The 25,574-nt window shown below is 39.5% G+C and overlaps 1 protein-coding gene across 3 annotated transcripts in view; it reads right to left on the bottom strand.

The window, feature by feature from the left end:
• Positions 1 to 25,574, bottom strand: part of LOC124950757 (MOXD1 homolog 2) — a 152,088-nt gene that overhangs the window by 61,364 nt on the left and 65,150 nt on the right. For 2 of the 3 annotated variants that reach the window (XM_047497988.1, XM_047497990.1), the window contains exon 2: positions 9,885 to 10,187. In XM_047497988.1, the coding sequence (XP_047353944.1) occupies positions 9,885 to 10,133 (249 nt within the window). In that variant the 5' untranslated portion in view covers positions 10,134 to 10,187. Of the gene's footprint in view, positions 1 to 9,884; positions 10,188 to 24,765; positions 24,786 to 25,574 lie in introns of those variants that run through there. The other variant, XM_047497989.1, reaches the window with a different exon arrangement.

Consider the following 25,574-nt stretch of genomic DNA (forward strand, 5'->3'; position numbering starts at 1 on the left):
TTTTCTGTTAAAGAAACTTCCATTTCTTCCGTTATGCCTTTTCGATGTAAGCTTTGAAATTGAATGCGCTAGAACGTCGGTAGTTGTATTAAGCCGTACGCGACACGAACTTCCAACGTCGGAAGTTGAAACGAAAAGCGTCGGGGTTGAGAGAGAAAGAATGAACTTTATCGGAAATTGCCTTGCGTTACGACGTACGACGTGTAAGGTTTTCTGAAATACATATTATCTTTGATGATCACAATGTATAATACAACGTTTAACGTTCACGATCGATTTTTCACTGTCACACACGTCGCACGGCCCACGTCGCACGTCGCACGTCGCACGTCGCACGTCGCACGTCGCACGTCGCACGTCGCACGTCGTATGATCCTTGATAAATATTACAATTGTTAAAAATCCTTCATAAATATTTGGAACGAAAAGAAAACGTTACTCATGAATGACGCTCTCTACAGTCCTCTCTTGTCGTAAAAGAATCGGCTATTAAAGTAAAAGGGAAAGCGAAAGATTGAGGAGAAAGAAGGAAACGAAGTATTTTAGGGAAACAAAAAGACAAAGGCTGTATCGGTAATTGGCTTAGCCTCCAACACAATCGATGAATTGTATACCATCGTCCCAGAAAGCCAATAGAAGTTGAACCCAATTTAACAGGACGCTTCTAACTTTCTTCTTGGGCATGTTACGCTTTGGCTCTACCTTCGTCTTTCTAAATCCCCTTTTACTTTCGTTTTGTTTCAACTTATTACACCGAGAGAACATCTAATTCCGCGTAATTAGATACCGATGAGAGTCAATGTTGCCTAATGAAATAATTAAAACGGCGAGGAGAAAGGTATAGGAGGATTCCTTCGGGATTCGTCGAAGGTATTTCTCGAGAGAGAAAATTCAAACTGTTTGACATTCATTAAAGTTAGGACACATAACTTTATAATAAAGAAACTTTTTAATAAGACGGAAGAAAAGATTGTATCTTTTTCCGTAAGATGTTTAATACGAAACGTACAAAGAGAAAAGACGAAATGCGACGAAGTTATTACAAAGAGAAACGCTTTTTTTTTCTTCTTCTTTTTTATTGAAATACAAATGTGACAGAGAAAAAAAGAGAGATAGTATTGGTCGGACGATAAAATCGATTTATATTCTTGCGAGCTTCATTAAAACAAACGAAATTGTTTTTTCATATATACATACATTTTAGATTCGATTCGAAAGGCCGAACGTACGTAGATATCTGTCGGAAAATCGAAAGCGCAGAAGGAAGGATTTATGATAACAGGGATGGGACGGGCAAGTGAAAAATAAGCATCAATTACGATTTACATCTCGGCCAGTATCTCCAAAACGGTGAAATCAGAATTCCCATACGATCTCTAGCCTCGGATTACCATTATTTATTGACAGATCGTATTTCACGGCTCAATAACTATGTGTCTACGTGCCTACGAATTTGCATTCGTATCAGATCAGTTGTCAGAGACATATCAGTTTCTGATAACAGAGAGCTGAACATATTTATGAGAGTGAGAGAGAAAGAGAGAGGACAGTAGAATTCGTGACAGTTGCGATCATTCGCTTGCTGACCGGAAAAATGTATCTCTTTAATCGTTTCCCCGACGCGTATAATTGTTATTTTATATCGTCTGCCGTTTTATTTTTCGATCGTCACATCGTTGAGACACCTTTTTCGTGCTTTGATTTTTCATTTCATCTACCCGGAGAACATCAATCGCTTAATCGTTTAATCGCTTAATCGCTCGATTAATGTACGCGCGAGAAATGAAAGTGATGTTCTTGTCTCGACTGACAATTACCGTGTTCTTCTCTCTTTTTTTTCCTCTTTTTAATACGATCGATAAGAAACGGCTTTTGAAAAATATCAATTGAAATTAACAATAGATCGTAGTATGAGTTTACGCGTTGCACTCCATTATAATTCCTCGCACGATTGATAAACCGATATGGAGTATCGATGGATCGCCCCCTACTGCTATGAGAGTTTTGAAAAAAGCGCCAGAGAGACAGAGAGACAGACAGAGAGAGAGAGAGAGAGAGAGAGAGAGAGAGAGAGGGGGGGGGGGAAGGAGGAAGGGAAATAGGTGAAAAGAAAAAAGAGGAAAAGAGAAAGCGAAAGAAATGGGTCTCGTTGAAAATTCTTGACCACCCGATGCACACCAGGGAAATCAAAAGATAATAATTCCGGTGGTCCCGGCAGAGTACTCGTTCACGCCCCATGTACGAGAGTTTTGACAGTATCGACTCGAGCGATCGCGACTCCCTATCGAGAAAGTAGCGGTGCTTCGTCGAAGCGAGTGGCCCGATTTGAGAGAGACAGAGAGAGAGAGAGAGAGAGAGAGAGAGAGAGAGAAGAACTCGAAGCGTACCGATGCATTATAATGCCGATCTATATTCACCAAACGAGCTACGATCCATCATTCGAAGACCGATGCAGGTGAAACACTTTGTTTCCTTTATTTCTGTCCTTTTTTTATTCTTCGCTCTTATTGTTTTACTCGTGATAGATAGATAAGGGGGAGAGAGAGAGAGAGAGAGAGAGAGAAAGGGAGGAAGAGCGTAAAAGCCTTTTTACCCAATTTCAAAGACATGTCTACTTTCACTTCCATACGTTCTAATATTTAGAATTCAAACTTTCCTACTACATGCGTATACATATATTATTTCTTTTCTACTTTCCCGATAAGAGAGGAATACAAATTCCATAAGAATATCAAAGAGGGTCCCAATACTGTGCTCCTCTCTCCAGTCCTTATCGTCGGTCTCGACAAAAAAAGGAAAAAGCAAAAAAGAAAAAAGAAGAAAGAAAAGGAAGGAAAAAGAATCGTAAGAAACTATCGATGAGGACGAATATTTTCTGACCGCTTATATGGTTCGCTATTGTTTCGCGCGGAAAAAGGAAAAATATCAGAGCGGATAGTATACGTACATATGTATCCAAACACGAATATCCTTGGGCTATGTGTATCACAAACGTATTTACGTAGGTTTATGTGCGCGCGCATATATATGTTACGATACATCGTGTGCAACGAGGAAAGAAAAATGTATCGGCGTGAGGCTTTACGGGAGGATATAAAAGTCATTCCTGAGGCGGAGGAAAAGAGGGATGCAGGAAAGAAGTAGAAGTGGAAGAGAGGAGCAAGTAGAGGGAGGAGAAACGATATCGCGTACGTGGAAATAAGAAGAAGCTGCGATAGGAAGGAGGAAAAGAGAATGCCGGAAATTCTCCTTCGTTCCTTTTAAATAAGCTCTTAACGATCACGTAAATGCAGTTTATGTGGCGCGAACGTTTAGCCAACGTGTAACAAAACTAACTCGGTAGAAACTGAAAGATATAAAGTAAATCTATTCGTAAACCTATTTGGAAGAAGAGAAAGAGAGAAAAGGAGACAGTTAAATCATAAGAGAAAAGTATACTGCTCCTGATACTATGTTCACAAATAACACGTATGCCAAAACGATATCGCAATGCGCTATTCCCGTCGACTGGGTAACCGTGCTCAAAGTAATACGTTGAAACTTGGAAACGCGTTTAATGATATAAAATAAAAATGTATAATTTTTAAAACCATGAAAAGAATTTTTAGAATATTAAATAAGTATTTATATAAAGGAAGACGAAGACGAAGACGAAGACGAAGAAGATGTAAAAAAGAAAAAGAAGAAGGAAATCTAGTCTCTTCGCGAAACTCAACGCTCAAGGATCAAAGTCATCTTCGGGCACTTGAGCGAACCTTTCAAGAGATTCTCCAAGCAACCGAAACAGACTTTAGGAAAAAAAGAAATGGAAGAAAACACCGAAGACGCTCTCAAAGGTGGAATCAGCATGCGAGGCTGGAATCTTCTCAGCTACTCGCATCAAGCACTCATGCGACTACTTCGCACCCCTATCAAGACCACCAAAAGAGAAAACGTTAGAGAAAGAGAGAGATGGATAGAGTTCATTTTGAATCCCATACCAGGACTCCTCATTCCGGCTCGATTCAACTATGTGAAAGTATAGTTGGATCGTATAGTTGGAATTAACGTTTATCTTTTCTAAGCTAAAAACGAAAAGGAAATGCTAAAAAAAAAAGAAAAAAAAAACGAAAAAACAAATAGGTGGCATCTTTATTGCTTATTAGACCAACTTTATCATAAATTTCTATCGAAATTGGCACAGAATTCTATTGGAAATGTAACGAAAACGGAAAAACAGATACAACTTATATTAGAGCAGAAAGAAATAATGAAAGAGATAAAGATAGAAAAATAGGGATACGCTACGCGTGTAAGAGAGAGAGAGAGAGAGAGAGAGAGAGAGAAATGATTTTCCTCGTGTTACATTAAACGCAACTCCGCCGTGCGTACGTATTTGCACTGTCTCACTAACGCACACGCATACGATAAGTAGGGCACAGAGATAGATAGGCGTATATAAGTGCGAGTATGTACGCGCACGTAACTGCATTTACGCTGGAATCCTATTTACGCTGGGTAAAATCGCATTGGAGGGATCCCATGGCAGGAGTACCTTGGGAATAGCCTCTGCACGGTTATTCTCTCCCTTCTTCCTAGGCTTTGGGTTGAGCTTAAACTCCTCACTCCCTTTTTCTCTATGGCTAGTATCCTTTTCGAAAGCTAGTCGCACACGTTGGGACGTGTGCACGACTGCGAAGCTAGCACGGTAGACGCATTTTTATTAAACTCTATTGTTTCTCTCTCTCTCTCTCTCTCTCTCTCTCTCTCTCTCTCTCCCTTTTCTCTCATTTCGGCTGTTTCCCTTTCTTTTTTGTCCATCCTCCCTTTTTCAGATTTCGATTTCAAAGCTTATCAGTGATTTAATCGCAAACTGCTAATAATGCAGAGTCTTTTGCGGAAAACGAGAATGTTTTGATCTTGATAAAGGGGCGAGAGGGGCATGATATTGGATAAAGAGCGAAGCCCGACCTGGAATTGGAGCGTATCGCAAGAACAGAATATATTTCGTCGAAAGGCTCGGATCAAAGATCTAATTCTCAAACTCTTGCGAAATGGATCAGATTGTAATCGAAATGTGGACCCGTTAGTAGGTGGATATGTGTTTTTCGTGAAAACAACCGAGTAAAATTTATTCCTCGCAGTAAGAGATACGTGAACGCGATTGAAATTAAATTCTCGACACGGTTGATTAATAAATACGATACGCGCGTCGAGACGAGAATTTAATGCGCGAGCGGAGGATTTTCTGAATGTTCGACCGTGATGATATTTATGCTCATAGACGGTGATTAATTTCGATTAATTTCACGATACGGTAAATTTTAATTGAATGAACGAAACGACTGTTGGAATATGGATATCTACCTGCCGATAGAAAAAGAAAACAAGGAAAAAAGTACGAGATAAAAATCGAAAATCCGGAAAGACAGCTTTCCGACGTGATAAGAGTACCGTGCGTTTTATTTCCTGACAATGAGTTAATCTCACTGGCCTTTTATAATTCTTCATTAATTCAATGAGTACCTTATTATATTTCATATTTCCTATGTCCTACTTGCTTCGCATACGCAAATTTGTAAAACGAGAGTAAAGAGTAGGAAGAACATAAAAAGAAAGAATACTGCGGAACTTAATCGTATTAAATAATCCATTTAATTTTTTTGTTTTACAATAAAATATCAATAACAGGATTTATAGAGAACGGGAACAAAGTGCAAAAATAAGACAAAGAGAGAAAAAGAGTTTTCGACTTTCTCTCTTGTTTTTTATCTCGTTCGATGGATTTGAATTTCAGGCTCAAAAAGAGAGAAAGAGAAAGAAACAAAGCATACCGGCAGCCTCCACATTTTTATCCGTACCACACTTTTCCACCACTTTACTCGACTGCAGTGGCAAACTGCCGACGCAGAATGCGGAATAAGAATTTCATTCTGCGCGAGGTATTACCTTTCTGCTCTTTTCTCTCATCTCCCTAGACCTCTCTACCCTTCTCTTTAGCTTCACCAATTCCCCTTTCTCTCTTTCTCTCTCTCTCTCTCTCTCTTTCTCTCTCTCTCTCTCTCTCCCTCCCTCTCTTCGTTCGATAAGGGACAGTGTAAAGACCGGCATGTAGGAAAGTCTAAAGACAGTAAATACGATCTACCGCCTAGATCGGCGATACCGCTAGTACTCTATAATTCCATAATAACACGTCTTGATTCTAGGAAATAAGTCGCACTAAACATTTTATCCTTTTTCTTGGAAGAGATTTACTCGAACCGCCCAACTCTTTTCCACGTGGCAAGTCGAGGGAGAGAGAGAGAGAGAGAGAGAGAACAGGATAGTTCTAATAGCCGCATATATGATGCGGCCCAATAGTCGCGATCGTTCGAATCGATCCGAGAAATGTCATAAAATGACTTTAACGATGAGAATTTATAGAATGAAGAACGAACGTACACGCGGAGAGCTATGGATATCAACGAATAGCGATGGTAATAATTTCAATCGTTCGGGTTCTCGTTAAATTGATGGCTAATAATCGGTATTTAAAGTCGGGAATAATCGTACCCGGATTTCGATCATCGGATTTGATAACGAGTAAATTTGTTTGCGAGGATACGCAAAATATGTATACCTACGTACTTATCCTATTTCCTATGCGTCCACGATTATATGACGTATAACAGAATTAGCGTGATTATGGTGAAATTATTTTTCGAGCGCATAACGAAGTCTCGATTAGATACAGACAAATGCATGGTAATCGAAGGAAGAAGCGAAATGTGCGAGAATCCATTGTAATTAGCGTATCTATTTGTTTAACGCATCGCGATCGAAAGCACATTCTTACTCCCCCTCCCCCGTATTATTATCCCTTTATTCGAGCCCTTAAACTAATCATTCTAATCAGCATCGGTTATTCGCAAACACATCGGAGAATCACGAAAGGCTTTAGATTGTCAGCTCTATCTTGGACGATATCCAGAACAATTTGGAGCATTCGAACGACTAGGTGGCAAGCGAGGCAGAAAAATGCGAGTAAACGAATCGACGAGTCTAAGAAGGAAAAGGAGGAGTCGCGTCACTTTGTCCGAAAACAGAAAGGACAGCGTAAAGGCACGTCTTCGTTTCCAGTACAAGTTCGAAGGAAAAGAAAAAGGAGAAGGAGGAAGAGGAGAAGGAAAAGGAAGAAGACAGAGGACAAGAAAACGAGAGCTAGAAGTATCAGGGGCTTGGTCGCCTGGCCAGTCCGAATGCCCGCGGCTGGTCTGGTTCTAAGATTACGATCATAACGAAAAAGCTTCTCGCTCCCATTCTAGCTTCTCTCTCTCTCTCTCTCTCTCTTAGCTCCAGCTTCTTTCTCTTTCTATGTGTATGAGAGCGTCCGGCAATGGCTGCATCGCATACAGCATTGCGCGGCACGGTATGCATTATGGAACGAGCGGCAACGATTCTAGCGGAAAAATTGCGGACACGCGAGACGGACGCGATCTGCAGCTTGACTAGCTATTCAGCTATCTACCTACCTTACCACCGCGCGATATCTACCTACCTAGAAGATCTCGAAGGTAATAGAAAGAGATAGATAGAGAGAGGAAGAGAGACACGTGTTCTATGGGGATACATATACATATATACATATATATAGAGAGAGATATATATATATACACATATATATAGAGAAATATAGAAGCAGTTTGCTCTCTTCTTGGTCAACTATCTAGGAAGAAGTCGCCAGACGAGAAGATTGCTTTCCTATATCGCATCGACTCCTCTCTACCTATCTACCTCCTTTTCTCTTTCGCCAGCACTCAACTGACTGTTTTCCATTTTATAAGAAATTAGAGAAAGAAGCGTATGGGTATACAGGGAGAAGAAACGAGAAAGGAAGTAATACGAAGACGTCTGTTGCAGTTTTCTGAACCAATCTCAACCGTAGGAATAAATAGTCATGTCGTGCGATTTGACAGTTCGGTGGAGACGTATCATTGAAGGAACTATATACGGTTTGCGTGGGTGTTTTTTTACTTGCTTTTAGGATGTTACAAACGATCCCGAGTTTTTTGCTCGTAGAAAAAGAAACCGTGAAAGGGAAAGCTCGATTAATATGAAACGTCATCCTACCGTGTAAAAAATATTTAAGATAGCGAAGAAATCGTATTACTTGATTTCTAACGAAGAACAACGCCATTAAATGACAAAGTATAACGAGTACTTAGATTGATGTTTCCGTTTTCGTTTTTTATTCGCAATCGTGAGTGTTATTCTCGAGTGTTGGTGAAAGCCGCAGATGAGAAAAGCTCACGGGACTCGTAAAAGCTGGCAAGAACGAAGTGTAGCAAAAAATTGTACGGCGAACGAACCAAAAAAAGAAAAAAACGCTTGCTCGAAGAATAGAAGGAACTTCTCGCGCGGCTGGGGTTAAAAAATATATTCGGCTGTACGGTGTGGCTGACAGCTAAACTTTTATGGGTTCCCATTAATGGAACTATGAGATGTCCGAGAAGAAAAAGAAGAAGAGGGAGAAGAAGAGAAAACATATCACGTGTCTCGTATACTTGGCACGATCTTGAAGAAGAAGGTGGCATCGTGCAAGTTTCGTAAAAACGAAAGAGAAAAAAGAAAAAAAATAGAGGGAGAGAGAGAGAGAGAGAGAGAGAGAGAGAGAGAGAGAGAGACTAAACCCCGTTACTTTTCTCTCTCGTCGGATGCTGAGAACCCATCTCTCCCTCCTGTTGTCAATGATTTAACATAGGACGAATTATTTGGTCGACGCGAAACACGATGAAACAGGGATAAATCGCAAAACGCTTAATCGTTTTCAAGAGCTTCTTAGAGGAAGTTTTCTATTTCTCTTAGATATCGGCCTTCTTTCACAGTCGAATAACTCACACGTTAACGAAGCTACGGAGATTCGAGATAAAAGTGGTATTTCATCGAGATAAAGCCTAATATATCGAACATTGATTCTGCAAAAAGGATTAGCATGATTTCATGGCTAATGATCGAACGATCGGGACAATCGATATTCGTCGAGAACAGCGAGTGCTTTGAAATTTTATTCTTGCGTTGCGATAACGAGCACGGTTGTAGAAAGATAAAGACGGAGAGAATGAGAGAAGAACTTGAATAATTCATGAATACTGGATTCGAAAGAGGGACATGGTTCGGCGCGAAAATGATGACCGATTATCGACACAATAACTTTTCGCGAAGCTCCTCGATCGAAGAAAGTATCGAGAAGGTATGTTGCCGCGAATGGAATAGAAATTGAGAAGAAATCGAGATTTAATAAAGGGTCGCCGCGCTTTCGATCCTAATATCCATAATTATCGATATGACCGAGATCGAACGAGAGAGAACCGTTACTTAACTATGAAACGACTATGATTATCTCCATCATCTTTCTCTCTTTCTCTTTCGCCCCCGCTTAAATTGATATTCCAAAAAGACTTGACCACACGTACAATCGTATTACAACGTAAACGCGTACGTGCGATCAGACACGTCTACGCATGTAGGTATGTATCGTATCGGTAGCTTGAAAATAATTATACGATTATATTCTCCTCGGCACGACGGTGGTAATCGAGCGAGGATGCGTAATCTCGGATGGTAATAATCGTCCGAGTTTCGATCGTTCGCTGTTTTATTTGTCGGAACGAAAGAGGCAGAATTGTAACGTATCGTTGGCAACATTAGCGTTCTAAAAATAGATCCCTATGAAGATTTTTTTATCTAAACGAGAATAATCATAGTTCAGATCTGGCTTATCGTATCGATGATATCGATCGATTTAATCCCGACTCTTATGTGAATTATAATCGTCGATGAAAAAAACTATTGAATTAAATTTCTATAAATGTAGAAAACAACGTTTAGATATTTGACCGCTTTAGAAATTGACCGAAAGCACTTACCTGCAGATGAACCTGACCGTTGTTGTCCACCCAACCAATGACCATGTCGGCTCCCTCTCGACCGTCCTCCTTCTTGAAACCAAGCCCGACATAGCCGAGTGTCTTCACTTGAATCTCAAAAGTTACTTCCTTGTCGCCTGGCGTCCAGAGGACGAGAAAATTATTGTCCAAGATTGCGCTGTGTTTCCACTCGACGCAGAAAACGTTGTTAAGGAGGAAAAGAATGAACGATAACGCCAAAAATTTCATTGTTTCTTCTTCTTTTTTTCCTCTCTCTCTTTTACAAAACGATGATCAGTGCATCTGTAAAAAGAGATAATATATTTTTTAGAATATCGAATTGAAATGAATTAAAAGATGCTCAGAAATAGTCTGGAATAAAAGGATATATCGCTAATCCTTTATATCCTCGCTGATCAAAAATCTGTTCAGACGAAGAAAAATGTTTGGCATGTTTTTAGGTATAAGCTGTCGCAGGTTCATCGCGTTCGCCAAACTTCCGCCATCGATTTATACTATCAATTTCCACTCCTACGAATACAAAATCATTTCCATGAATAGGTATTACGTATCGAGAATTGAAATTTTTATTGTACATAACAGTAACAGTTTCACGTTAGTAAAAGATAAAACTTTTGTTTTCGAACTATCCCCGAATATTTACTTTCGAGTATGACATACCGTGTTACAGTTTAAAACGGTACTCGAGAGTCATCCTACCGGTAACCCGGGTTCATGCTACTTAAAACTTTTTAACACGATCGCGCAAAGAGAACGGCATTTTCTTTTAATATTTAAGCTTCTACGATACGTTTCGTTGTGCCCGTGAATATGCCTCGATGCAGATACATCGATAGAAAAGGCGCACGAAGGAATGAATTACTTTACTTAAATTAATTCACCGATAGTCTGATCGGGCTAAAAATAGCAAAAAATAAAAATATTTTTCATAAATGTATACGAATTGTAAAAACTCTTAGAATGCCTACTATTAGTCATTGCTATAAAAGAAAAAATCACATTTGCGGCCTCAGTGGAAAAACTGCTTGATAATAGATTTGCTGCACGTACATATGTACTTACATATATATATATATATATATATATATATATATATATATATATATATATATATATATGTATATGTACGTACGTAGGCATTACTTATCCAGTTATTCTCCTCGTTTCTTTATAAAGCCATATTGACCTTTTTCTCCGTTTATTGTGAAGATTAATCGAAATGAGAGAGAGAGAGAGAGAGAGAGAGAGAGGCAGGAACGTTGACTTTGTTTCCGTTGAGAATTATAAAGTTACATGGAGGTGTAAGTGGGAACAAAGGATGAAAATAAAAAGGATAGGAGTTAGGGAGAAAAATGATAAAAGAGAAGGAGAACAGGGAGGTACGCAAAGAATCGGTTCGACGGAAAATTGTAGAAAATGGAGTTTCCAACCGACTGGATGTTCAAAGGGAAAAGGTTTGCTTCTTCGTCGACGTGTATTGCGTGAGACCTGTGAAGAAAGGTTGTAATTTTATAATAGAGGAATAAAAGAAGGAGACAGACTAAGGAGCGTTGGCAGGCGACAATAAAACGTGTAATTTGCATTTTCACCAATCGGTCGAGATGACGGCAGAGAAGCATATCGTTAAACAGGGTCAACAAGCGTTTGGCCAGACGTAAACGAAGTCATTAAATGCGTTCCAGTTAACCTGATCTCTTTCTTGAAAGGGAAAGAAGCAAAAGAAACGGACGAGGAGATAACGAATAAAAACAATTTACGAGAAGCAAAAAGAATTTTTTACAATTTTTATTTTATAAAAAAAAAAAAAAAAAAAAAAAAGAAGAAAGAAAAGGAACAAAAGAAGGGAACAGCTTAGAGAGTTAAACAAAAGATACAGTATGACTTTTATGGAGAGGAAAAAAAATTGTGTAGCGATCGATCGCTCAACGCTGATCACTTTTTCCGAGAGGAAAATTGGCTGTGTCAACGTTTTGTGGATGACAGCGGTAGTGCGGCCCAACAGCGCCCTCTCGTATTTTATTCTTATAATTCGATTATATTTTTTCGAATACCTCGCGCTTTGATAAGCAAACACGCTACCTCTTTTGGTATTCGCTAAATTGCTACGCTTTTCCAATCCTTCCGCAGCCTGACTCTTTCCTTTTTTCTTTTTTTGTTCTTTCGTTTCTTTTTCCTCCCGATAAAAATATAAAAGAAACAAAAAGAAATTATTTAACAAATAAAACTTAACTCTTTGGCTGGCGGCTATGGCGACAGGTAGCGTTATAAACGTACGTTTAACGAGTCGAATCGATTACAAATTGCGAGTATACCGGGGAAGTAGAGAAGTATTGGACGCGCACGTAAAAGCGTTTGCACGATGTCCAAACGCGCTCTCCCGCGTGTTCGCTCGTCCGAAAGGGAGGACGAGCTCTTCAAAATCACGAGTAGCTACAAGTTTGGAGAATTTCGTATGGGTGATGGTTGCCTAGTCAAATCTATTCCAGAGTATAGCGGCTGTTATCGTAAACAGATCAATTCGAAGCCGCTATCGATCGGTACGCGATTAACTTTTGCCTAGTTGGGCTCGATTGAAATCGAGTAAATTATACCTATTATTCCCGGGAATGCGTCGATTGAGAGAGGATATACAGAGAGGCCATCCTCGGTGAACACTCGGATTTGTCGATTTTCCAAGCAATTTCATTGTTTAAGGTCAAAATCGTTTGGACAAATCTATCGTAAAAAGTGTCACTCGTATCCGCGATTCAATTATTATACTTTTCGTTTTTTCGTTTTTCGACCGATCGCGCGCGCAGCGGGAACGTAGTAAACGGAATTTCAAAATTGTGACGCATGGTCTCTCGATAAGACCATAGAAAAACAAATATTTGAATATCTCGATGATTCATCGGTAAGCTTACACAGGAGCATTACGCAATAGGATTTTAGAGACATTATCTGGCACAGCTAACGTCCATCCGCGAAAGGGATCGATTCAATTAACAGTAACGTCGGTAACGTAGGTGTAATGCGCCTTCGAACGACGGTGCCATTGTTGTTTCTGTTAGGAAATGGTGATGCATCGACAGTAGCAGCTGTCGCGGCAGCTCAACTCAAAATCGCTCATGCGTAGGTGGAAGCGTCGACTGAAATTGAGAGGACACAGTGCAGACGGAGTAGTTAGGCGAGATGGATGGGAAAGGAGAAAGGGAAAGTAGATGGCGAAGGTGGTTACGGAGGTGGTGGAGCATCCGAGCTCCGATAGCGGCTTTGATTTGCGGCGTGTCGTTCAGTCGATTGCTCTCAAATTGCGTCCAGTACCGGTGTGGCGTCAACCTGAAACGTCCAACAACCCCCTCGATGCCCCCTCGATCCCCAAAACTCCCACCGAGCTCCATCCCTCGTCAACCCTCTCGCGACACTCACTCGTAGACACTCTGCGCGAGCGGTTAGAGACTCCCTCCCTAATTTTTTCTCTCTTTCTCTCTCTCTCTCTCCCTCCCTCCCTCTCTCTCTCTTTCCCTTTACGCCTATCGCATAGCCTCGTTTTATCCCCGTCAATCTGTCTCTCTCTCTCTCTCTCTCTCTCTCTCTCTCGTTCTCTCGATTTTCCGGTCCCTTTTGTATCAAACCCGACGCCTCACCTGTCCTCTCGCTTTTCCACAACCGCCCTTTCCTCTATTTCTCCTCTTCCCGCTCATTCTCGCTCATCTAGCTCTCACTCGTACAAAGCCTCTAGTGCTTGCCGGGTTAAATAAATCGACGAGCGTTCGGTAAAACGTCCGAATTCGAAATGGTATATGCGTTTTCGTAGTTTCACGCTTGCCTGCTGTTCGAAGGGGAAAGGAGAGGTGACGTTTGCTGCAACGCACCTCTCTTCCCGTATACGGAGTGAGAGGTGAACGGTGATTAGTCGAGTTGTTTGAGAGCACTTTCCTTTTGTATCCGATACATAGATAGATATTTTGGCAGCTCCAGCGCAAATTCGTTTACTCAACGAGTTACGAGATCGATCATTCCTTTCCTTTCTTTCTTTATTTTCTCTCTCCGCGCAGCACCCTTTTTTATTTTATATTATTCTCGTAAAAATACTTTCGACGGCGACCTATTGGACCTTATTTTCAAATATAGATTGGACCGGAGAAATGAACTTTTGATGATGGCATCGTTTAACAATTTCGAAAAATATATTTTTATAAAACGCTCGGTTAAATGGCCACCAGAGATGAGCTTTTAAAGGAATCGACTATTGAACGATTGGTCGCGGCATAATCCAACGAAAACTATCCGCTTTCCCGAGGTGTTGTCATTGGCATTATAGCGTACGCGTAACTTATAGCGCCCATTTGGTATTTCTATGGCATTTGATATTTGTTAGCCGTCCTAGAATGCATTCGCGACGAGCGATTAGATCGTTCGCATTGCGTTCCATGCGCAATATAGACGCAATGCGGTTATAAACGTACTATAAATGGAGATATTAGTAATTCAAACGTTATCGTAAACCAACCTCCCATGCTGAAAAGGAAAATTTATTTTACCCTCCGAATTAATCGTTATGACTTGTATATACGAGAGTCCTGAGTCCGACATTTTGTCTTCAATTAGAGAACTAATTTTTTTCTTATACCTTCCGGGTACACGGTAACGTCGACGTTAAAAGTAATTAAAAACGTAAACTAAATAAAGAACGCGGTTGGTCTTGCGAAAGCGGCGTCGAATGTCAAAAGCAAAATCTGGATTCGGCCGCGCATGATGCGATACGCGGATCGCGAAACCGTATGTAACGGTTGCAAGTCAACCCGACCATGGAAATTTCACATAAATTTCCATACTCGCGGATCCCCCCTTCCCCTTTCGATTTCCTACCTTCGCCTCCAACCGTTGTCGTCCATCAAAATTCCAACGAAAAAGTGAAGAAAAATCTTTCCTGTTTTTTTTCTCTCACTCTCATTATTTGTTCAGCTCGTCTTTGCCACATTCTCTCCATATTTTTCCATCAGAGATGCTCGGGTCATTTTTAATTTTTCAATTGTAATAATAACTATTAATTCATTAATTTCATAATGAGTTCAAATTCAATCAGAAACATTTCTACTTGAAGTCTTAATTATGACTAGATTCACGAGAAGATAGCGAACGATCGAGCATTATTATTAAAAATATAAATATTTTCAAGCTCTCCCACTAAATCTCCAATGACCAGAAAGATTTCCAATTAACTCAACTCCGATTCTTACTCGAGGGTTCCGTAATTAAAATCGTATTCCTGCTACAGTCCTTACACTCACGACGATCTCTCGGTTTTGTATATATCGCAAACACGATCTCGTTGAATGCGGTTAATACTAATTAAGCACGCGAAGCGTCACCGTGTATATACGTCACCGATATATAGGAGACGAAGATTTGTGCCTAACGCGTAGTACGTCGACGGATCTCGACGTACGCACGGGTTCCCTGCGTAGAGATTAGAGAAAAAGAGAGAAGAAAAGGGTGCTGAAGGAGTGAAAAAGGGATAAGATTGAAATGTAATATCTCTGTGGATGACATCGGAGATAACATCGGCCATTACAAAGCAACATTTAAATCCTGACAAAATTGATTCTGATCTTTCATTTGTTTCTATAATGCAAGTTAATTATAATAACGTTTCACGATTATTAAATCAATAAAATGTTTGAAAGGAAATTTCGTTGTATGGACGTGAATATAATATTGTATATCGTTTTATCGTAACGAGGTAAAAATTGATAAAGTTAAACTACATTGGTTTGTTGGAAAGCATCGAAAGAACGGTTCAACGAACTATAATATTACAGGAGGACACTTATCGAGGTTCTCCTACCTGGTTCATCCATCATCGTGACACCTGACGAAGGTCTTCTTACTTCGTCGAAGAAAACAGCAAAGAAAAAAACGACGCGAAAGGGAGAAGGAGAGAAAAAGAATGAAGGACGTAATCTGCACGGAAGATAATCCGCAGCCTCGGCCACATCAATTAGCGTTCCGTAAAATCGTCGAATATCGTGCGAGAACGATTTGAAACGTCACCGAAATTACGTTTTAAGATTTGAAACACCATCGAGAGTCAGGCTATTAAATGTTTCGAGGCGTGTCAGCGTTATTAAGGTAAACGAAACCTATGATCGTAGAGGAAATTAATAGTTTTAAAGGCTTTAAAGAGACATACGTACGATCGTTCGCTTTTGAGTAAGAGATTATAATTATTTCCATCAAAGATACGTGTTCCGTTACGTTCCTCGTGCGGAACTTATTGCTTTTATATTCTTATATAATACAATTCGAATGCTTCGTAATTATATTGAGAGAACATCGATTCTCTTTTCCTACATTATAATCGGAATTTTAATCTTTGTAAGAATCTAGGAACAAAAAAAAGAACGATTTATTTGAAGAGAGATAAATTGCTATCTCGTCGAACGTCTGCAAAATCGCATTACATTCTTAGACATAGCTCCTACTCTTCTCGTGCTGAATATCGTTACGAGTTTCAAATTAGAACGTCTAATGTCGTTAGGTATAATAAATTATACGCCGAGTCACAAAGTAATGTTCAAATACGAAATACGAGGAAAGCAACGAACAAACGAACGAGAAGGTTCGGTCGTACCTACATATCTTTAAATACGTGTTTCGTGCATTAAGAGGGAGAGAGAGAGAGAGAGAGAGCAAATTGTGCTACTTCAGTCTCTTAAAACTTGCTGGTATTGGAGGTTACGACGTCAAGTTCCAACTAAAAAATCGAAACTAAAAATTTGCGAACAAGCCATATCGGTGTTTACGACGATTTGTTCAAAGAGTTAAAATACAAGAGAAAAAGAAAGAAAAGATAAAAAAAAAAATAAAGGAAGAAATATGGCACGGTTCGCAATTAATGCTCCCGTTCGCCTATTGAATAAAACATAAAAAAGATCACCCATGCGTTCCGTAAATCGAGCGTGATTTACATTCTTCCGTTTCTTCTCCAATTTTATCTGTTTTTTTCTTCTTTTTTTTCTTTTTTTTCTTTTTTTCTTTTTTTTCTTTTTTTTTTTTTTTTGACGAAGGTACTCGTGAAAATCACGTCAAAAAATCCCAGTAAAATATTCGCGATCTAGTTGAAATTTTCGGCGGATTATTCGATTAAACTTCGAGCGTTACAGTAAAACTAATCAATTATTTTTTATATACGGAACATCGTTATACCCTGCGAGTTTAAACGTAGTTATTTCGTTTTAACCACAGCACGTTATGATCACTTCAATGTGATAAGATGTCTTAAATACATGATATAATCTCCTATAATACATGATATAATTCATATATTTTAATAATAATTGATATCGTGTTCTGAAATACGTATCATGCGAAGATATACAAAAAGAGTTAAAGATGTTTCAGTGATCGTTAGCCTAGTATGTTAGTAGTAGTAATAATAGTATAGTAGTAGTAGTAGTAGAAACTACAAATAAGAGAGATAATACTGCTACGATTGTCACGACAATTTAGTACACTACAGGGAAGCTAATTGCTATGGCACACGGCACTCACTATCAAACGAGAACTGGGGCTATGACCCGTGCCTTTCACGATACCCTCTCTATGAATATATTATTTTCATTTTTCCTCTTTCTATGAATACCTTTTTCTCTCTCTCTCTCTCTCTCTCTCTCTCTCTCTCTCTTTCTTGTATTTGTTGTTAACGTCACGAGTCTGAGCTAACGAGCGACGACTTAATCGGAAAAGAAATACTATCTGGATTAAATCCTGATATTATTCATAGGTGCTATTATGTGTTCGCTCGATCTTGATAGAATGATAGTATACGTATATCTGCGAGAAAAAAATTCTACGAAAGAGAAGTAAATAACAAAAACGACGACGGAAAGTGAATAATACAATGAAAGGTGAAGAAAATGCAACGTTTCATAGAACGTTTTATTAAACTTTTCTTTATTTTCTTTAATATCGATGACGAACAGGTAATTAATTGATGAGATTATATTTAAAGCTAACTAAAAATTTGTTTCACTTCAATCTTTCCTCAATTTAAGATTCAAGAGCTTAACACAGATTCAACTTCGTTTACGTGGTCGACAAGAAAAGAAGCGTAGAGTGGCACCCTTTGAGCGAAAAAGCATTAGTATTTTCTAGAATGAAGTGCAAAGAAGACAAGAAGAAGAAGAGAAGACGAGGAAGGAAGAAGCCGATAAGATGATTAACAAGCAACGAGCGAAGCGTTACGAAGCAGCGAACCTAAGCGTATGACCCACTTTGCTTCTGTGGTTTTCCATTTTAAAAATGACCGAGCCGAATAAGTTCTTCGCAGAATCCTGGTATTCATAATGCAGTGAGTGTAAAGTTGCCGACAAAAGATGCTGGAAGGACAAGGAGGGAGGAGAAGAAGAGAGACAAGTGCCACTGTTTCTCGCGCGAACGGACAAACTTCCGAAGTTAAAAGTAGCTTAGGCGAAGCGGAAGATTGTTGCTCGTGGGTGGAAAACGAGAGCGAGATGGGGCGAGAGGGAAAAGAAAGGAATGAAAAAGTTACATTGCCTTAAGATCCTTCGGGGATAAAATATCGCCTGGAATTAATGTTAACTAGTGTTAAGATTGCGTTGCGTAATTCTGAGGATGCTATCGAGCATCGATAGAAATTAAATTTAAAAGTAGATGTTAAATGGCTTCTCTTAAAAATTAATATAATACTCGAAGGATTATCGCGAAAGTAAGAAATCGGCGCAAAAGAGAAAAGTGAATGCAGCCCGCTAATTCGGGGATGATCGATCACCGATAGAAAACTTTGCAGTAGCGAATGTTCGCTCGAGCCCTCTCCATTATTTTCTCAAATCCACGATAGCTCCCTTCAAACGTTATCCCTCGAAGATACACGTGGCACGCAACTTCTCACCCTTTCCTTCCCTTAATTGCACCACTTGCCCAATTAGTCGAAGAGAAAGAAAAAAGCGCGAGAAGGAAGAAAGTGATAGGGCCATCGATCCTGACTGGCTCTAATTAACGCCGCTTTTCAAAAGCTTTTCCACCCTCCTCCACGCCTTTTCAATTCCCCGTAATCGTCTACCGCAATACCGTAATACTCTCTCGCGTCGCGTATGCTTGGAAATTAAATTATATTTCTATGAACCCGGAGCACAAATGAGGATGTAATAATCGAGCGAAGATCGACGATTCAAAAAGAAGTACTTACCAAAAAGGAAAAGAAACAAAAAAAGAAGAAGAAAAAAAAAAAGAGATATCGTCGCTCGTGGTAGCCTTTCTTTAATGCTTCGTGCTTTTTTCTATTCCTTTCTTGTTTTCTTTTGTATACAAAGGGAAAAGTTTGAGAATAAAAATGGGAGAAATAATACGTAAGAGCCGGAACGGCTACGAAATGAAGCCGATAGATCGAGGTCAAAAATATATGAGGCACATAACGTGTGAGCATGCAAGAATATAGCGCGTACGGAATGCATAATACATTCGGGGGTGAGGTAGTCTGTATGAAGGGGTGGAGGAGAAACCGGTGGCAGGATAAGAAGGTTCGCCGTATGTCTGGGGATAATATATGACCGTCGTAACGTAACCGTAAATATATTATGAGATAAGTCTCCGAACACGTTATCCCCTTAAGGCGAACGCTCGGATGCTGAGGACGGGGTAGTTACATGCTACATGAGAGACGAGTGGGTGACGATGACGCGACCCGTTTCGATGCATCCTCGAGATTTCTCTCTCGACTTTACGTACTTGCCCATCGATCTCGAATAACTCTGGAGTATGGTCAAATATTATAACAATGTCAATACCGAAATACAAATTGTCCAATAATTTACTTTACGATGAAAAAAGTGGCTTAGCTCTTTTAAAGGCGTTTGATGATCCCAGTGATATTACTCGGTTCGGTTACGCCTCGATGAAATAATTTGCAAGAGCCACGCCCTTTTTCTCACTTTATCGAGCAAATAAAATGGCATGGTCTCGAGGTCTCCCGCCGATTGGTCGAACCTCTCGAGCATCATCAGCGTAACGCTAACGTTACGTGTTTCATGCTCGATCCCTTTTCTACCCGAACGTATGTCAATGTTTCTCTCTTCCTTTTTTTACTTTTACTTTTCTTTTTTATGCGAGCAACGGTGCGTCTTTCCTGCACCTGCGAGAACGGAAGTTCTTTCGTAAAGTCACACGAGTCCCTACCTTTGACAACGCGAGCTCTCCCTCGCGACTTTGCCAAGAACGAGAACAGGAGAGAAAGAAGAGGGAGAACATATCGCATACGATTTATCGTCCGCGATGTGTCGCCGATAGACTCGTACGTAGGATTTTGTGACTGTGAGAGAAAAAGAGGCCGCCTGGTAAAACGACTTCTCCGAGACAATGGACAAGAAATATGTTATTCTTTTGTCGGCCGACTTCGAGAGTCCGATTCTCCTCTTTCCAACGGTCTCGCAAAATTCAAACGCCGGAGATCCTGTATCTCGTGAGTGTACACCTTTTTACCATCCGTAACGAGGAATAGTCGTTTTCCTTGTGTATTCTTATACAAGCGAATAGATATGTTGATTAACGACGATATGCAGATCGAACAAGGAGTTTCGCAAAATGAATGTAAATAAATGTAGAGTAGACATGTGGTACAAAGTCATGGAAAACAATCTTTATCCTTTTCACCATTTCACATCCGTCGAATTCGAAGACGAAGACGTACTTTTAAAAATGAATCTCCTAGAAAGCCGTATTTTCTTTTCCTTCTCTCGACCGACACCGTGGGGGAAAATTAAATTAAGGAGAAATAGCTGAAGGCTATAGAGAAGGGTGAAAAGAAAGAGGACGATTTTGTGGCGGATAATCGCGCGCTTAATTGTAGCGATTCGTTTTGCGGACTTTCTCTACCCTCTACTTTTCAACTTCCCCCCGCCCCCTCTCCCGCCCCCCCCCCCTCTCTCCCTCTCTCTCCCTCCAACACCCTGGATTCTCATCATCGACTTCCAATCGGACGATCGTTGAATCGTTAAATGCGGCTTCGTAATCGGTCTTCGGTGTCTACCCGATAATTTCATTAAGGCAATGTATCACTGAGGGAGAAACCGCTTGAGTGAGAACGACGAGGATTTTGATAAACCTTTTCTTTCTCTCTCCCTCTCTCCTTCTCTCTCTCTCTCTCTCCTCTCTCTCTTCCTTCTGCTTTTCCTTTTATCCCCTCATTTTTTTCTACTCGACTCGTTATCAAACCAGTTTCTCAAGCCGATAAATACCTATCGCCATCGTTCCTTATCGTTTAATCATTGCGCAACTCCTATGCTTTCCCTTCTACAAACTCTCAATAATGCGATTTCGAAACGATTTAACGCGATTTGCGCGACGAGAGGGATTCGCATTCGCACGATATTCATGGTGTTCCGGTATATTCAATATGGTAAAGCGATAATATCATAGAATGCAGAGATAACACAGTTATTACTGCATGTGTCCGTCTGTATCTGGTAAATTCAAATGGTAAACTCGATTCTAACGGCAAGAAATATTTCGAATACATTACTATTTTGAATTCAACTTTAGCTTCTTTACATTCTCTCTACTTTTTTAGAATTATTTTTTCTCTTTTCTAAGAGTCTATCGAGTGTTCATTAAAAGAACAAACCTTCGATAATCTTATGAAAAATATTCGTCCCTCCTAAATCTCCATTAAATCTTCAAAATAGTATTAACAAAATACTAACTCTATACTAATTCACATGGAAGCTGTCCAATCACTCGCAATTATTATCTTCTTCTATTGGAAGTTTTGTTATATCGCGTTAACCGAGATGAATTGTAAATCGATGAATAGGTTCTATCGCTCCTTAAGGACCGAGCTTGACGATCTCGAGGGCTAAAGAAAGAAAGATAGAAAGCGAGAGAAAGATTCGATAAAATAAGAATTTTCCGTTTCACAAACGAATCACAAGTAATGAGGGATAAACCACGACGCGGATTAACGAAAGAACGGTTCTGTATCATTTTACTTCTACTATCTTGCGAGAATAAAAATCTCATGAATGTAGTTGCAACTTCTCTTTTTTCTCTCCAGTTTATACGTTCCGAGTGAAACATGGACGCAGCGATGATTATCCCGAGAATATTCTCTCTACATTATGAACCATTCAAGAACGAGTTTGAATTTCTTTAAGCTCGGTGCTTTCTTTAATGAAGATAAAAGAAGAAACGCGTCGACGTTATAGAAATATTAAATGAAATTTTTATACGTGATAAATTGCAATTAACTGATTGATCCGCGTTTGATAATTGCATAATAGTAAAAAAAAAAAAAAAAAAAAAAAGAAAAAAAAAAAAAAAAGAGCGTATTGTGGACAAGATAGAAGGATTGAAAAATAAACGCGGAGCTACTTGAAATCTTGAATATTCTTTAATAAATCAAAGACATTGACATGTCAATCATCCAAAAATCTTGTTACGTCTTGAGAATTACAATGCCAATTATGCGAGCTTCCGCTGAACATTTACTTCACATATTTGAAGAAGCCAATAATAATTCTTAAATAAATGAAAAAAGACGTACAGAAAGGATGAAAAAATATTCAAGTAAAAATTATCAGGTATATTTAAAATAAAAGTGGAACTCTTTACGTCGGGTTAATACGAAAATCGATTTTAAAATTGTTTGCCTCGCTTCGGGCAATCGCAGGAGACTGAAAATGTATGTACAAATACCCTCGTGTAAAATAACGACACGAATTCCCTTAAGGGCCAAAGAACGAGAATAAGGGAAGTAGATCGTCCAAGAAAGAGTTACAATTAGTGCGACACCCGCGGCTAAAGCTACCATAATTATTTCAAATAGATGATATTGAAACTCCGCCGCAGACTCGCCGTCGTCCATTTGCAGTAAACACACGTTATTTGAGAAAGTCTAAAAGAGAACAGAAAGGGGAAGAGAGAAAGAGAGGGATGTAAAAAGGATACAATGGGAATAAAGAGACGGAGAGAAGTAGAGTAACCAGTAGCCGCCAAAGGCGACATTAATTTAATTGCTGCGTAGGAAACGTTACTGTTGCTGCTAGCATTCGTCCAGCTACAATAGGATGGCACGATATCGCGTAGAAATTTGGTCAGCCGACAAAACAAGGGAGAATGACGAGCTCGAACTACACCTTCTCTCTTTCCCTTCCTCTGTCTCTCTCTGTCTCTCTCTGTCTCTCTCTCTTACTTCCGTTCCCTTCGTCTAACACAAGCAACATCGTTTCCACCTACGCGACCATGCTTGCTCTTCTTCTCTCTCTCACGCTCTCTTACTCTCTGGTTCTCTTCGAGCAAGCAAACTCGACAGAGCCGGTTTATACGTGATGTTCGCAAACACTATTCCGCATAATTGTGTAAATCACAGAGAGTGTGACAAACAGATCTGCATATGTATTCATCCTCCTTCGTATGAGTTCTCTACCTTCCCTTCCTCTGTTTCCTAGTTTCTGAGAACTATAGTATATTTCTACAAAAACAATGATGATTTTAATAATGAATTAATCTAACTAATAAATGTAAAACGAAAGAAAACTGTTAATCACGTTTTCTCTTAGAAAGTAAAACAAAAAAGAATATCCATGGAATTTTATATTAAAATCATTTGATTAAAACTAATCATTGAAATATTATCTATTATATATGTAAACTGGAAATAGATGGGCACGAAGTAAGTGTTTAAAAAATGAAAATAATAGGCCTCATTTGCAAAGAACCCCGACGTTTAATTTTACGAGAGACAGTCAAGAGGAGAAAAAGGTGACCTAGGAAAATAATCCACCCGCTCTCTCTCTCTCTCTCTCTCTCTCTCTCTCTCTCTCTCTCTCTCTCCTTTCTTCCCCTAACGACTTTAAACGAAGGTGTGTCGTCTTCGATGAATTTTTCATCAGGTAGCTCGGTAACGAGTGGCAAATTAGATTCACTCGCTCGGTTAGCAAAAGTCCGCGTACGCGCAAGAAGCTTTATGGCTTTTCGTGGACGGTAATTTTGTTGAAATAAAACGTGAAAAGAAATCGTCGTTTCTAATATTTATAAATTTATAGACGACTTTCCTGCAAGCTCTTAAAGTAGTAAAGCTTTGTGCCTCTTTCTCTTTCTCTCTCTCTCTCTCTCTCTCTCTCTCTCTCTTTCGATCTTCCTTTCTCTTTTTCTCTCGAAAACGGAGAACTAAAGCATTTTCTGGAACGGAAGGTTGAAATTTCCAACGACATTTTATGGCCGAGTAAATTTATTTCCGCTTCTTGTACCTCGCGTCTCGTTCTTTTCGAATTCAAGGGGTGAGATACATAGAGAGAGAGAGAGAGAGAGAGAGAGAGAGAGAGAGAGAGAGAGAGAGAGAGAGAGAGAGAGAGCGAAGAAAAAGAAGAAGGAAAAACACGAACGCGTTGGTACGCAAGTACGAGGTGAATGCGTGCTAACGAGTATTCGCAAATGAAAGATGTTCGACAAGTAGAAACAAGTGCCGCTTTATTGCGCGAAAAACTCGGCCCTTTCTATCGAGGTCGTGAAAATTAAAGTTTTCCACCACCAAGTACATATGTACATACGTATACGCACGTTTAAGTGCATACTTACGTACAAGGTCACGCTACATGAAGAAGTATACCGCGTGAGCATAATCAAACTGGGGATTACTTGTACTTTTTTTTTCTTCTTTTTGTTCTATGTTCTAGCTTTTTTTTCTTCTCTCTTCTCTTTTTACCATTCCATTCCAGAGGCACACAATAGTCTTTCCTCCAGTGAGTTTAAAAGCGTACAGTGAAACGTATAAAATGTAGAGCGATTTTTGAAGCAAGTAAAAAAGGGAAGAAGATCGTGAAACGAGAGATGAATTTAAAGATTGCAAAACGAAATTTCTCACTGGTTGATGGTAGCTTGAGTATTTGAAAAAGCAAGGATCGTCTAACGCCGTTAATCCCTGGAGTCGCGTTTATCCCACCGTCATGAAAATTCGCAGTTTATGATATTTCCTATTTGGCATATCCTAGAAAAAAGAATAAAGCTCAAATGAGAAAGATGGAAAGATAGATAGATAGATAGATGGATTGATAGAGAGACTGAGAGAGAGAGAGAGAGAGAGAGAGAGAGAGAGAGAGAGAAGGGAGATAAAAGAGGGGGAAAAAGCGATGGTATAGCTCGAGGCAACGATGGCAATTTCATACGTTCCGATCTCTCCCCTTACTGTCTACCGGCCATTATCACCGTCCACGTAAAATATCGAGTAGCCTGCGCGAAATTTGGCGCTACTGGAAAAGAAAGAGAGTATAGTATTTAATTTTCTAGATGGAAACGAAACGAATACGAACGCTTTGCAGTTACGAATCGATTTATAGTTTTCACGATGTATCTGTTTTAATTCAAAATTTGTCTAGATTCTCGCGATATAATTATATTCGAGAAGATTGCATATCGAAAATAAATTATATAGGATGATGATGAAATGATAATTGCTATTACATTGAGTTGTTAAAATTGACGCATTGATGCGACCGATGTAGAAAATGATTGATGCAAAAACATTTGTTAAACATTGATTTAGCTATTGATTCTATTTGGTTGCTGATGCATGCTTCTGATTACGTTACATAAATAAATTCTATCTATAGTATTTCAAAAATACCATAAATTCGATTTGAAATCAACGAATGGGAATTACACGTTTTTCGTATT

The sequence above is a fragment of the Vespa velutina genome, chromosome 7 (assembly GCF_912470025.1).
Source record: "Vespa velutina chromosome 7, iVesVel2.1, whole genome shotgun sequence".
Taxonomy (NCBI): Eukaryota; Metazoa; Arthropoda; class Insecta; order Hymenoptera; family Vespidae; genus Vespa; species Vespa velutina.